The 15,258-nt window shown below is 39.3% G+C and overlaps 1 protein-coding gene across 1 annotated transcript in view; it reads left to right on the top strand.

The window, feature by feature from the left end:
• The window catches only part of stk32a (serine/threonine kinase 32A), a 60,017-nt gene extending 45,275 nt beyond the window's left edge, over positions 1-14,742 (top strand). The window contains exons 9-13 of the mRNA XM_034139923.1: positions 976-1,092; positions 2,936-3,061; positions 4,860-4,988; positions 11,422-11,486; positions 12,169-14,742. Coding sequence (XP_033995814.1) covers positions 976-1,092; positions 2,936-3,061; positions 4,860-4,988; positions 11,422-11,486; positions 12,169-12,283 — 552 coding nt within the window. The 3' untranslated portion in view covers positions 12,284-14,742. The remainder of the gene's footprint in view (positions 1-975; positions 1,093-2,935; positions 3,062-4,859; positions 4,989-11,421; positions 11,487-12,168) is intronic.
• Positions 14,743-15,258: the final 516 nt, after the last annotated feature.

Raw genomic sequence — 15,258 nt, forward strand, 5'->3', positions numbered from 1 at the left:
GCTGCATCACACCTACACAAGTCTTCTCTCTTACCTGAAAGCTGTGTCCTGTGATTTTTCAAGAACTTTCAACGTTCAAGAAAGTATTGCCGAGCGTACACTTAAACAGCCGGAAATTAACCAGAGTGACAGAGACGTTAGCCCCTTTTCATAAGTTCCCTCTCCTAAACTTTCTTTCACCCCTCTCTCTGCACTCCTCACTGTCTCCCAAAACATTTATTTTCACTTCGTCCCTCTGTATCCTAGGGACTTTCTACTACACCTTTCAAGACTTTTCTTTCACTCAACCAAATGTTGTATCATCTATAAAGTATAAATCAGTCTCAGGGCATTAAATACCAGCCTGCAGAATGATTTGGCTGTTGAAAATGGAGTGCTAGCTCACTGTTATCCAGCTCCAGGCGCCTTTTCATCCCTTCTCAGCCTTTACTTTATCATGTTTCTTCCTAAGCTCCAGTAACCACATCTTACTTCATTCATGCTCTGCTGAGAAGATGGACCCTTCTCTCACTAACCAGGGTCAGGGTTGTATTGTAAACAAACAATGTGGGAGACGCAGGCAAAGGGAAGGACTGTCCACCTTCAACCAGTCTGACCCAGCTGTGTCTTGACATTCTCCAACTCGAGTTAGAGGAGTCTTTCCGTCCCAGACTCGAGAGTGGGGAAGGACTGGTGATAAGAACTTTCAACAGGCTTTTCCTTGTTTTCTGACCCACAAATTGCCCACTCACAATCAAAAGCAAAGAGTTGTACTGTAGTTCTTGGAGAAGGGTCCATTATTCTCTGTTTCTTCTATCATTTGTTCTCATCAGTGCAGGAAATGGGTTCACAGAGGGCGAGTACAGCATAGGAAGAACAGAGTGTAGATAGGGCTAACTCTATAACAAACGTTGAGACTGTTATGAAACAAACTCCTCCTGACTATGAACACAAGCTTTCTGTAACATATTGTCTCCTCTCCTCCCTTCTTTTCAGAGACCATATGTGATGAGATCCAGTACACCGGCTAATGAGATCCTGCAGACCTTTCACAAGGTCCATCCCAGCTACCAAGCAGCCTGGTCTTTGGAGATGAAGTCTCTACTCAGAAAGGTAACCGAGTGGCGTGTCACATATGCATAACGCACAATATACTGTAGGAGCAGATGGATCTCTCCTTTTTTCACTTTATACTTATCCTCCTACCACCACTCATGTACAGATCAAAACTAAAATTACTTCCCAAAGGCCATTGGACTCAACAACGATCTGTACAACCAGGGCAGGGGGTGGATTTTTCCATGTGTGCGAAAATGTTAATAAATTACTGTAAAAGTATTGTTTGACATCTAGTAAAACCACACTGAGCAGCATCTGAGTCTGGCCCTATACATGCTTTATTAAAAAAACAAGTTTATTTGATTATCACGTATTAGTTAATGCCGTTTCTCTTCATCCCTTCAGTAATATGTCAAATGTCTGCCTTTCAGTGTTGTTGTTAATATGTCTTCCCCATGTGAACTGACAACGACTTATCCGCCACTCCTACATAATAAATATGGCGTGTACAGTGTACAATATGTGCCTTCCATCTTAAGCTCAGGACATGGAATGACTACCCCCCCATGATTTTGTAGTGTAGGGCTGATCTCTGTCCAAACTGGGTGGGTGGGGGTGTCATATTGTACAACAGATAGTTCTTAGAATTTGGTCCACCACGCCTCCAGAATGAACTGGTCATTTATTTCAAACTGCACTTGCCAACTTCTCACATAGATTATGCCTGGTGGCAAAAAGCCAAAACCACACTACTCAATACTACAATACTGTAAAATGACATGGAAAATGTTGACCAATCTGACAACTGTACTGTTGTAATAAATAGTTAGCAATGGGCTAATCTTGATGAGTATAGCTTTTAATCTAAGTGGCCCCTCTGCTACAGTACTTTTGGGGGGATTTTGCTCTTCAGCTTGAATCCTTTAGTTCCAGTGGGAATATAACTATCCATACCTGACACCAGCATTTAATTTGGGCACACAAAGTACATCTCCAGAATCTTAATTAGGGTAACTTTAATTATTGCAGCCCTACTGTGTATTCTAGTGTTGTACACGCAAGCAAAGCAAGTCTGGCAGTGCTGCTTTAGAATGATTAAAATCTAGATGAATCAGTATTAAAAAAAATACATTGTTAGTGAAGAACTGTGACTCATTGTATTATTGTTATATGATGTAAAGGTACAGTGTAAACACACAGGGCAGTACACATCTTGGCACTGGAAAAAGTGAGTGTTCATTTTACTCCTTAATTACAATCATTTAGAAGTATTTTCATTTAAGCTTGTATATTAGCATATCCTTAGATCTTAACAGCCTATGCATAATTAACTGCCAAAGAGTGTTATTTTTGTTTCAATTAAGCCACTGGCAAAGCTAACAGACACACTGTTGCTGTAGTATTTGGGTTTTGTCTTGGCAGCGATCCACTGCAGTCAAACTGTTGCATTGCTTCGTGCTCAGACTCCCTGAACCTCATTGGCATTCCAGTGGCATGTGTGTATGTGTGTGTGGGAGTGAAAGAGAGAGTGTGTGAAAAAGGAGAGTTAAAGAGAGAGAGAGAGAGATGTAAAGAAAGTGAGAATGTAAGGGGAGAATTCCATGCTCCATATATTTGTCCTTCACACTTCACGACCCCTTCAATCTTCCTCAACACCATTTCCTTCCTATACTTTCGTCATTAACTTTTCCTCCTTTGCTTTCCCCTCCCTCTCTCTCCATCCTCTATTCTCCTTTCCTTTAAAGTCTTCCACCCCCATCCTCTTCATCGCTGTATCCTCATTCACATCCTTTAGGGCAAACATGTGCTGTTGTCTCAGTGGGACTAAGCCTCCAACTTTTCTGCCATGCCTCCCCGTGGACAATTGTTATTACTCTAATCCTTTTGTCTCCCTCAGTTGCTTTGCATAGATGTCCAGAATCGCATTTCCTGTCTAGCAGAGCTGCAGGATCTGGACTACATGTCAGATGTCAACTGGGACGCTGTGCTCAGCAAACTGCTTCCTCCAGGCTTTATTCCCAATGTGAGTATCAGAAATAAACTGAGCACCGACTCAGTGTTCTACCCAACAAAATGTTCAAATCTGAAGAGTGCTTTTCTGACGTCGGCAAAAAGTACAGCACTGTCCAATGCTTTCAAAACAAAACCACACTCACAAAAAATTAAGAAATACGATAAATGACATCTTTGACTATGAAGGCATGATTTTCTTTTTCATTTATATATATTTCAGAATTTGAAGACGCCAGAGCTACTCACTCCCCATCTAATATGTTCTATTTGGGCTGTAGACATCCCCCTCTGCTGGGCTTAGGTAGATCTCCCACTGAGTGTGTAAACATCCAGTTTCAGAGACAAAGACAAATAAAAAACACAGCCACACGCCTCAGAGAAAGCCTCTGCATGTCTACCTGCAGCTCTGCGGTCGGTCTCTGGATTGTTATGACGAGTAAGGGGAAGATAGTGTTTGCCCGATACATCAACATGCTGTGAGTGTAGCTGCTCGGCTGGGCTTTCTCTGTAGTGTCAGCTCTTTAAATTAGCTGCACTGATTAAATGTCCCCAGTTAAAGCTGGTAACTGTGCAGACTCTGAAGGTGTGACACAACATCTGAATGAAAGGTTACACCAGTAAAAAGGCCAGTTCATTTCAATCAGTTTAACAACTGCCATAAGAAATAAACAAAAAATGCAAATGTCACTGGAGTACTGAATCACCCCGCATGTATACCTCCTTTGAAATACTGTATCCATGGAGCTAACCAATGTTCCTTAATTATGGGCACAGATATTCATTATAGCAGATAAAGTCATTATGGCTATGCCTCCATCTAATGATTATACTTACAATCTACCAAATGTTTTCTTGACTAATAAAAAAACAGTTTGTACTATAAAGTGCCCATCACAGTTTCCTTAAGTGTAAAATAACATCTTGGATCTTGTTTTTATCAACCTACATTTCAAAACCCCCAAAAAACAGAGTTTCGATTGGAAGATTACTTTACTGACTGATAATTATAGCAATGATCGAGCAATACAAAAACGGAATTGTTTTAGTGAAGCAGCAAGGTGACCATAACTGTCACTCTTTAGTGCCAGGGTTGAATACGTGCAGAATAATGACTCTGAAAAGGAAAAGATGACTAAATGAATGTATCACATTTTGAGAGTACTGTGACTGTGCAGAGCAGCGGACATCCCTAGCGGGCAGGCTGGCACATCAGACGAACAGTACAGAGGATCGATAGGGAATTGACAGTGTCTATCTAATTATAGGCCTATCCTCTGTCTTTAGTCCTTTATAGACTATTATAATGCCGGAACAGAAAGGGAGAACTCTCTCCTGATGCTGTGTCTCCTAACTTCCCAGCATTAAGTCTGATTTGACCTGCTTGAGCCTTGTCCTTTTTGGAGAATTAAAAGGGGCACTTACATTATTCTGTATTCCCTTTGTTTTGATCACATACAGTAAGCATACATCTTGTACACACTTCTGTAAGACAAATGTAAGCAATAAACAGCTCATTAAAGCACTTAAAATGGCTGCTGTCAATGTCAACAGTGTGTATTTTCAGAAACAATGATCCTATTACTTTAACAGAATACCCGAGCAAAATGAAATGCACTTTACAGTCATAGTTCATATACTGACTTATTGACAAGTAAGTGCACTGCAGAAACACAGTTATAATAACCGTCATTGAAATATGTTGGCATTTAGAGTTTGTCTTTACATTTTAATGCGATTCAATATTCGGACCCATTGATCTGTTGGTTGTTGGTTTTAATGTCTGCCTGCATGGTTCTGTGTTTCTGTAGAGGCGGAGATTAAACTGTGACCCCACATTTGAGCTGGAGGAAATGATCCTGGAGTCCAAACCACTTCACAAGAAGAAGAAAAGGCTTGCTAGAAAAACCAAGGACCAGGGATCTGATGGCTCCCCACAGGTAAGGTGTTGGGAAAATGCTGAATGTTCTCTTCTAATATCAGAGTAGCACATGATAACAAAGGCCCTACGTAGCTGTGTACGTAACAGGATGTATGATTACCTACAGTAGAAGAGCGTCAGAACACACTGTTGTAGGCATGATAGCTATGTGACAACCATTAACATGATGATTCCGCCTCTATGGAGTTAGACATATGACTGTCATGTTTATTGCTTACGCAGGCCTTAGCCAATCTGAACTAAACATTGAATACTGCTTTGAACCGGTATTCTCCATCGTGTGACTGTGTAACACCCTCTCTTGTATATGCATGTCAAGGACACTTTTCTGGGAACTAGTTTTACCACGCAGCTCTGTGTGTGATGACTACTTCCATTCTTGCAAGGATAATAAATACATGTATCCTGATATTGAAGACCAAGCCGGTGACGAGTGATATTTTTCCTAACATAAGGCGTTCAACTAGAAACACTAAAATCAGTAATTCAGTACAGCTGAAATGGTTTGTTCCAAATAAAGACACCTGACACTTGATTGGGTAACAAATACTGTTCAAAAGACATTGGAAAACTTGACCTAGGTTTTGATTTTACATAATTTATAATTTGGCTAATAATTTGGCTACTATGCATTTTTTTCCCCGCCAATATTCCCCAGTGTTCTTGTGCATGTTATATCTTAATTTAAACACAATTTATGATGTTTATCCTGTCCTCTGTGGATCACATATGCCTTTTAAAAAGGTGTCTCTCCCTCTCAGTGCTCGTGATCATTCATTTGGAGAAAGCTGAACGCTGGTTCCATTTGACCCAGTTAAGGGTGACAAGTGTCTCCTCAGTTTGTCTTTCAAATGGGTCTGGGGTGCTATTAAGAACGTTAAGGACACATTTTAGAGCTCTGTCCTGCCTCACCTTCATCAGAATAAATGGGCCACCTACCTGATGTGTGTATGGGGAAGGCAAAGAATGCAATCTCCTAGCTGGAGTCTTTCCCCCCCCCCATCCACATAAATCAGCTGTCTGGGTGTTTATACAAAACAGAGAGGAAATCACTGAAAGGTTAATTTGATCACCCGGCCAAGTGCGATGAAGGACGGAAAAACACACACACACACACACACACACACACACACACACACACACACACACACACACACACACATAAACACTCATAAACACTGTCATAGTGAAAGCAGTTATGCTGTAGTGATTTCATTTTTGTTTTAGTGCAGTAGTGGGACCTGATCAGTGCTGTCATTCTTGTTTCAAGGATAACTGCACCTCAAAAGAACTCAAGTCATCTGTGTTTACCTTCTTAAAAGCTTGGAGGAAAACCAAAAAACCTTTCTGTGCAACAAGAAAGGTTGAGTTGTCAAGTTATTTTGCAAGGAGTTCTTCTTGGGGTATATCCAAAACTGGTTCGCTGAAACAAAATATTTTAGGGGAAGATTATCTGCAATGGGTGTCTTGATGGGACATCTTCATTTGTCACAACTATGATAAATGGTTTGACCATTGCCATATAAGTCTTTACTCTAGCTTTTCAGTCTTTCGACAACTAAAACTGCCTTTACACTAGATGTTCACACATTCGTAAAATGCACATCTTATGTTATGCTCATTTAGACACACATGGAAACACCAATGACAGACTTCAGTAGCAAGTTTGGGGTCTAGTATCTTTCTCAAAAAAACTACACATGCAAACTTAAGGAGCCTGGGATTGATCAGCCGATCTCCCAATTACTGGTAGACCTGCTCTACCTAGTCAAGAACTAGTACAGAGAGTTGTTTCACCACCTGTCCATTCAATAGTCATTCTCTTATACAATGACTTACTTAACAGCTTTAAATGCTCATGCCTTATTACCTTGCCCAAGACTGATTCCAGAAACGAACCTTTAAAACAGAAAGTCAGGTTTGTTTATCAGAAGAAATGTATTTACAGTACAGGAGTCCATTGATTGTTACAGCGGGGAAGAACCACCCTGACTTCTGGGCTCCTGTCCAATTTTAAATCTTATTTTCCATGGAGACAGAGAGAGCTCAGAGATCCGGCAGTGATAAGAAACAAACAGATCATGGTTTCATTTGTGTGCTTTATCAGTATTTGTGCTATTGTGAGTGTCTGCCTGCTATCCAACAACATTTTGCCCCACCATTGGCACTTCACACATACATTAAATCTCTGCACACAACCTAACCTATTGCATATACAACCTATGTCATTACAAAGTTAATAAGTTTGGACCCTCTCCCACTCGATGGCACATTACAACAGTTTATGGGACTGTTTTCTAATAGAAGTAAAGCAATTTGTGCTGTCTAGACAGCTTGCAGTAAGAATTCAGCACTGGCCCAAAGTGTGCCATGTTTTATGAAGGCTGACAGCTGCTTGTGGAGACCTGCCTGTGTGTTTATATCAGTGATATCTTACTGTGCAGCCAAGCAACATTCGTCATCCCCACGCCCGTTCAGACAAAGAGAAGGTCTCTATTCTAATGAAATAATGATTGTAACCTTTCAGGGAAACATTTATTTTTATGGACACGGATGAAGTATTGGAACAGGGTATGGTCAGACTAAAGGATTCTAACATTAAATCAATGAAATGGCGTTCCACTCTTTTGTCTTGCATTTCCTAATTAAATCACCTTATTCAAGGCAATGTTTGATTTATGCAGTTTTAGTTGCAACCAGGGTTAATGTTATTCAGCTGTACAGGTCTTTCACATGACAACGGAGAAAGCAACTCCATTCAATTATTTCTGACAATAAATGACTATATGAGACTCATTACAAGAAATATTAATGTTGTTATGTTTTCTCGGAAAGGTCAGTAATTGTTTAGTAAAGCAATGTGTTGAGTATTGGAACGCATGTTCAAATCCCAGTGAATGGCACCAAGCTAATTAGCTAAATGACGCTTCACTCCTTCACTTATTAGAGGGAAAATTAACTCAAATATATACATTTAGTACTGAAATGTCCTTTCAACATTGTTTAATGTGCATATTATTCATTCCAACTAGTGATATTTGGCATCCCTGGTCTGTCTGGGATAATATTCTCTTCAATGTCTGTGTAGTAAATGTGAGTTTTTTGGTTTGTTTTCAATATCCTTTTACAAAGGTACCAGTGGGGCCACTTGTGATGGGTGCAAGTAAGAGAGAGGCTAAGAAACATAGTGATATTGTATGTCTTTGTCCATGCATGCATGAGAAAGAGGGCAGGAGATGTGCAGCATTTATGAAGCATAGCAGATCAATATTGAATGAAGTCAGCCAGTTGCCCTAATGCCTGTCCCGGGCATCTTTCACTCATTACCCTAAGGCTGCTCTCCATTCTTTGTGCATTCCTCCCCTGCTCTCCAACCTTATTTCTCTTCTCTTATCCTTAAAATAAATACACTCGCCTTGTCTTACACTCCTTCCATAAGGCTGTTGACAAGTTGCTGTAGATGTTTATGGAATTCCAAGTATAGCCATCTCAATGACCCTACTATTCAAAATGTAAACTCAAGAGAGGCAATGGAGAGGATTTAGATTTTTCTTTTTTGTCAAAAGTTAGGGTTAGTAAAAATATGTTTGCATATCAGAGCAGTTAAAGGTAAGTTTGAGAAACCGGCTCGAGATACACTTTTTGTTATATTCCATGGAATGCTCTTAACATCCCGATAGCAATGAATATCTTAAGTGCTTTGACAAAAAATCCATAAAAAAATGTCATCTGTGGAAGCCGTAATACTGTAAAAAGCACGACCAATCATTTTAGCCGGCCCGGCTAAAATAACTGGATGGCCTACCTGCCTGTCAGCCTTCCATCTGTGCACAAACTTATCTCGTGCCCTCATTGGTCATGTGCGCGTTCGTGTGTGTTGGAGGAGGGGCTCTATAAGGAAGTGGCAGATTTTTTCCGGTTGTGTATTTTCAAATTCTAGCGATCTCGAGCTGGTTTCTCCAAAATTACCTACCCTACCTTTAAGAGCAGATATGACCATAATACTAATAACAATAATAATGCAAATGTTTATAATTTCTAATTCTTCTAATAAAGGTTAAGGACTACTTGCTTGGATTAGGTGTAGCTGGTGTCTCACTGGGATGTTGCTATGATGTTTTGAGTGTGCTGCGTCATTGTTGTATACAGTTATTGTTAGGGTGTTTCCAGCTGCTGTATGTACAGTACAGATCCATGTGTGCCACTTTTTAAAGAAAATAAGTCAGAGCTTGTTTTTGTTTTTGTTCTAAATGCTGAAATATCACCAGAAGAAGTCACAATTGTGGCTCAAATTTGTGACAGGATCAGCTGGAGATGTAATATAGATTGTTTAAATACCACATGTAATTCTTCATCCCCTACAATCATTTTCAGATGTCACAATACAACAAAAGCTGATCCTAAGTTTGGGCAGAAAGCGAAGATAACGACAATGGGAAATGTCCCTGTTAGGCTTCCGTCCAGCAGAGCACTCCCTGTTGGTTTGTCTCATTAAATGGAAAGTTTAATCACGCAGCTGAAGCAATTAGCTTCTGAACTGCCTTTTAAAGGCTGGAAATGGAAAGAGAGAGAGGGGGAGGAACAAGTGAGGAATAACTTGTTTTTTATGCAACATCTCTCGGCTAGTTGTATCCCTCTATTCCAGGAAAGCAACAAATAAGGTAATGAAACAAGGAAGGAATATCATAGGAAATATCAGGAATAAAAAAGACCTTTAATGTCTTTCTCACCTCTTTTGTTATTTTTACTCATTGCTTCCTAGTCCCACTCCTATCTTATTTGTGTCCTTCCTTTCCTTCTTGCTTTTTTTTAAGTCCTTGATTGCTTCCTGTTTTCCATTCCTTAAGTCCTTCTTTATTTGGTTTCTTGTTTACTTCCTTATTTTCTTCATCATCATCATCACCTTCCTTCTTTTCTTCCCTCACCTCTTCTTTATTTTAGGCCCTTTTATAAAAAGAAATACCCTTTATTGTTTAGCTGGCATGCAGGTTAAAAAATAGTTAATTTACTGAAGTCTGGAGGGAAGTGACAGGAAGCCAGATTGGCTTTTAAAATGAACTGGTCTATAGGGAAAGGTTAGACAATGGTGGTATTTTTTCTTTTTTTCATCAGGTTCCATCAAAGAATATATCATTATGACCCCGTCAGTGAGAAATCAGACCATTTCTCTCATTCGCCATACAGCTTATGTATCACATCTATCACTAAGGTTTGACAAATGATATATAGTAGTCCTCCTCTGTCTCTGTCTGCCTGTTGTTGTTTTTTGACCTTCCGGTAGTCTTCATCCCCCACACTCAAGGACAGCCTGATCTCCCTGTCCTTGACTAAGTGTCTAGTGGTTGTGTAGTTGTAGTGTGTTGCTACAGTGTCCATACAAATGTGTAATTGTCCTGTGTGACACTGCTGTGAAAGGGTCCATCAACCGGGAACCCACGGGAAAACTCTTACTTCATGCATGCAAAACTATTAGACAACTCAGTCTACACCTCCTGTTCTTTACATTTACTTCTCACAGTTCACTCTCTCTTTTTTTTCTCCTGCCCTAATTGGGTTTATGGCTTCTGGTCTGCCAGTGTCTGCCCCCCACTGTGACAGCACCTGTACACAGCCTCTCTCTGAGTGACTGACTGCTCTGAAAGGAAGTCAGCCTCCTGAAGAGCTTTCCAGGAACTTGGAGTTTTGAGTGCCAATCTAACTGGAGGGGTGTTTCGGGAAGCAGCATAATGAGCCATGTGTGTTTGCGTTTGCATGTGACCATTTTCCTTGAGGATAAGGAGAATGCCCTTGGATGCCCTTAGTGAAGCATATGGAGGGCCCAAGTGTCCGATTTGGAGTTTAAATGTTACAGTTGTACCTCATTTAGGTTAGTATAAGATGTAAACACAAAGTATGGTTAATCGTTATCTGCACAAGAAAATCAAAGAACTGTTTTGTTCATTTTCTCTTTTTGTGTTCTTGAGTCTCTGCTGGTTTGTCTCTGTCAGACACACACACAGTACAGTGTCATAATGATGATGTATGTCAATGATCCTCTCCTCACTGTCTCCTTGGGAAAGTGAGAAAGCACCTGTGTACTTGTCTTGGCACTTCAGCAGTGTGAGGACACACTGGCATGACAGAGCTGGATGTTCTCTCATGAACAAATGGGCCAAACACGTGTGAATGCATGAAGCTTTATTCTTTTTTAAATAACAAAAGAGTCATATAAGGAAAGAAGTGTGTACAGTCTACTGCCTGTAAGACAAAGCTTTTATTCACTAACCGCTTTCGCCAGGAGTTTTTATTTTTAGATTCAATGTAAATGATTCAGAGATTGTAGCCGAGTACAATAATGACGAATAATCAGCCCAGAATGTGTGTTTTTTTTAATTTTTATTTACAGCATTGATCATTGAGTTGCTGATGTTTTGTGTTTGTCTCTCCTCCAGAACGGTCAGTTGCAACAGAGATTGGATAATGTCCAGAGAGACTTCATTATCTTCAACAGAGAAAAGTAAGGAACCTCCATTTCCCACAATACTCTGCATTTTGATTAGTTGGCATTGTAGTCTTAACTTAACGTTTCAACTTTCTTTGTTGTGAAACCCAAAACAACTGTGATACATTTTTTTTAAATCAAAGGAATATATAATCTACTATATATATTATTGAATTAATACTATGTTTGATAGGGTTTATATAACTTTATGTTGTTTTTTGATTGGATTTAGATAAGTGTGGCATAAGATCCGGCACATGTATGTGGGTGTGTGATTAAAGCAGAAACTCTGCAACTGGTAGAGTTTCTGGAAGTTAATCCAAAAACGGTCAAATTAAGGATATAACACTGTTGATTTGCATGAGGAAATGTTTAAACAGAGGAGACACCAAAGCCATACCAAGTAGATCCTCAAGGTTATGGAAATAAGTTCAGTTGGGAAGTTGGGAAGCAAGATTTGGGTACTTTACTTTTGTCCCTTTTTTGCCACTTTAAAGTAATAGCTTAACAATAAAAAGTAGGTCAAATGTCATGACAGTTAAACGGCTATCTTTAGCTAACACAAGTATTTGGAAAAGGTAAAAAAAATATGTCTAATACTAACCACTATCTTTGCCTATCCCAGGCCAAAGGATAAATTAAAATGCTAGAATAAAAAAAATCACGTGTTTTAATGACGATGTTCTTTACGCAATAGGTCAAAGAAAGCCGTGGACTCAGACTCCTCTGAGCTGACAATGACTGAGAAGAACAAGGCAATAGAGGATGGACAGAACAACAATGTGGAGCCGGTGGCCTTCTTATCAGGATAGGTCTCAAGACCTGAGACCCCTACGTAGTCCCTTATCACCTGCACCTTCCCACAGCTTGTAGATCAGCAATTGCCACCTATGTTCTATCAGCACAGGCACTCACAGGCCGTCCTTCAATGTTCCTGCACCACTGCATCGCTTCACAAACAAGAATGCTTGTGCTTCACTGTTCACCCACAAAGAAAACGCATCAAGAACTGCAGGAGAGAAATGGGCTCTCAGCAGAGTGTCGCTCATATCCTGCTCCCTAACATCACTCTGGTGCTCTGAGGCCTGCTCAACATCAACTCTGGGTGCTGTGCTGAAGTGAAAAGGAAGTCACTGCCCTGTCAAAAAAAAAGGAGACAATGGCACACCTGCCCAAGCTGCTGCTTCCTTGGGTGTGACACTCAGATTTGTAATATCAGCAGTGCATATGCTGGTTAATAATAGTTATTTAAACAACAATGGTTTCCCAGTGCTACTTGAACCTAATAAGAATTGGCATAAGGAACTGGGTTGGCAACCTATATTGAAAAACAAACACTTTGACAGCTTTTTCCCTTGTTATTTACAGGACTTGAGATCCGAGCATGAAACTAGTACAACGTTTAAAACAGAGAGGTCAATAAGGTCAAATGAGGCCTTTCTTTTTAACAGAGCAACCACAGATTCATCTTATTGAAAATGAAGAGTTGAACTGTAGGCTTGAGCCTGAATGGCTCACTTTATCAGCAGAGACACGGTTGTAGTGGTCATTGTGCTTAGCTTTGCTAGTAAAGCTTAGAAAAGATGGTAGGACTGCAACATTGGTACAATGTCCCAGCTCCATCAGCTGCAGATATCAGCAAAACCTGCTACAGGTCGAATTCACTTTAATATGCTGAAATTTGAAATGCAGTTAACATAAAATAATCTCAAACATTTTCATTCAAACAAACGTCTGTTAAGTCAAAATATATCGCTGAATAAGGTAACACAATGGTGATTGTAGCTTTAACCTTGAAGGTCTATTCTTGACCTTGGAAGTCTATATGAAGTGTAAGCCATCAGATGTGGTTGAAAGCTCTGGGCGCAACGACTGGACCTTTCGATAATTTATTTTGTAAAAGAGGTTTTAAACTCTTTAAAAACACTGACATCGTTGGCTAAGCTTTGCCTCAATTTGCAAATGACCAGCGGCGTCTCCAAATAAAGGTTTATCGCTATGAAAACGTAGAAAAGGTAACTGGTAGATGTTATATGTTCTGCACTGAACCTTGCTTTGCACATGCTTCTTCATCAACTGTAGCATTTATGCACAGAGAGACAAAAAAAATCTAAAGCTGTGAGTGACTACTTATTCCCTTAGGGATGTTTTTTATAGACATGGATTAAGCTGAGACCTAGATAACATTTATTTTTCAGTCACTGTCTGCATTGAAATTGTTGTCAAATAATGTGTCTATGTCCTTCCTCTTTTGTGTTGAATACAACCAATTACATGTACCCCCGGATAAGCCTGTACATTTGTATTTGCAATTAATAGAAGAATACATTCTGTGACAATATTGTTGTGCAGATGGTATAAAACAGGAAATTTAGCACCAGCTGGATAACGGCGGGAGAAAAATCTTAATTTAGATTTTCACATTCAAAGTGGTAAATAAGAAAACATTGACAGAAACAAATAATACCCCAGGCTAAAACAATGTCCGACAAACCAAACCTGCCCCTGAAGCTTTCAGAGGGAAGCCTTATACCATAGATATGGCACACAGTTTGATCCCTAAAACTATGTGTAAGTAGCTAAGTCGTACAAACCTGAGCTTTTTCACAATCAGTAAGTAAATGTGATTTCTACAAATGTCTAGTCATTCTATTGAGTCTGATTTATCTATCTGCAATACAACTCAATCCTTCAATTCTAATACTTGATTATATTTCAAACATATTTCACTCTATTCAATTCATTACTGTTGGCACTTTTCTATTGAGAATTAGTACAATGTTTTGACTAAACTGTGTATTGTTGTTGTTGATGTTGTTGTTGTCATTGATGTCATTTTACAGATCCAAAATTAAGGTCTTGTATAAGATGTTAAATATAGTGAGATAGGATAACAGATGGAGTGATCCGAGATTCTTGGGGTATTTTATTTGGGAATAATTATCTTACTTTTTGTTATGTAACAGGAATCGATCGGATGGGGTCATTGCGAAAATCAAATGATGTGACAGATTCAACCCTTCCAAAAAATCTAAGTATAAAATAATAATTTAATAGAAATAGTATTGACCTAAGTAAAACAATTTTTCAACAAAACTTGCCTATCTAAAAAAAAGTCTGGGAACAGCTTTGCTCCACACCTGTGAATCTCATTCCTATTAAGGTTGTGTTGTCCTTCAGTTGTCACTGTGTGTTTATTGTATTCAAATGTGATGGAGTTGCAAACTATTAAGGTGTGCCTTAAATAACAACTTTCTTTTTCTGAAACAAACTGACTATGCCTTGTGCTTTATTTCACTTCATGTCTTTTTGAATGATCATATTATATTGAACAACGATTACAAGTCAAATTGAACAAAGGATGACATCACTGATATACCATTTTTCATCAAAATCAAGAATAGTGAAAGGGTGTAAAAAGAGAAAATATGTCGAATGAGGCTCAAAGAAATGTGGATTTACTGCTTGTGTTGGTTGCTCACCACTATCTTTAAGATAATGCTGCCCCCCAAAGGCTATTAAAGAGTACTACAGTTAGTATCATAAAGAAGTAGGTATACCAATCCATAGTGAATTTGTAAGTAAGCCTCAAAGACGAGCATTGAACACATTCTAAATACAAGTGAATAAAAATGGAAACAAAAATGATGTTTAATCTTCAACTTTAGTGGCTTATCTTCAAATGTAATTGGTTCTAATTTAGCAAAGGGTTAGAAAGCACTCTCTTTTCCAATATGTCCAAGGGCATTCCTGGATAATGCACGCTCAGCATCAGATACGCACCATA

This window comes from Trematomus bernacchii, unplaced genomic scaffold, assembly GCF_902827165.1.
Source record: "Trematomus bernacchii unplaced genomic scaffold, fTreBer1.1, whole genome shotgun sequence".
NCBI lineage: Eukaryota > Metazoa > Chordata > Actinopteri > Perciformes > Nototheniidae > Trematomus > Trematomus bernacchii.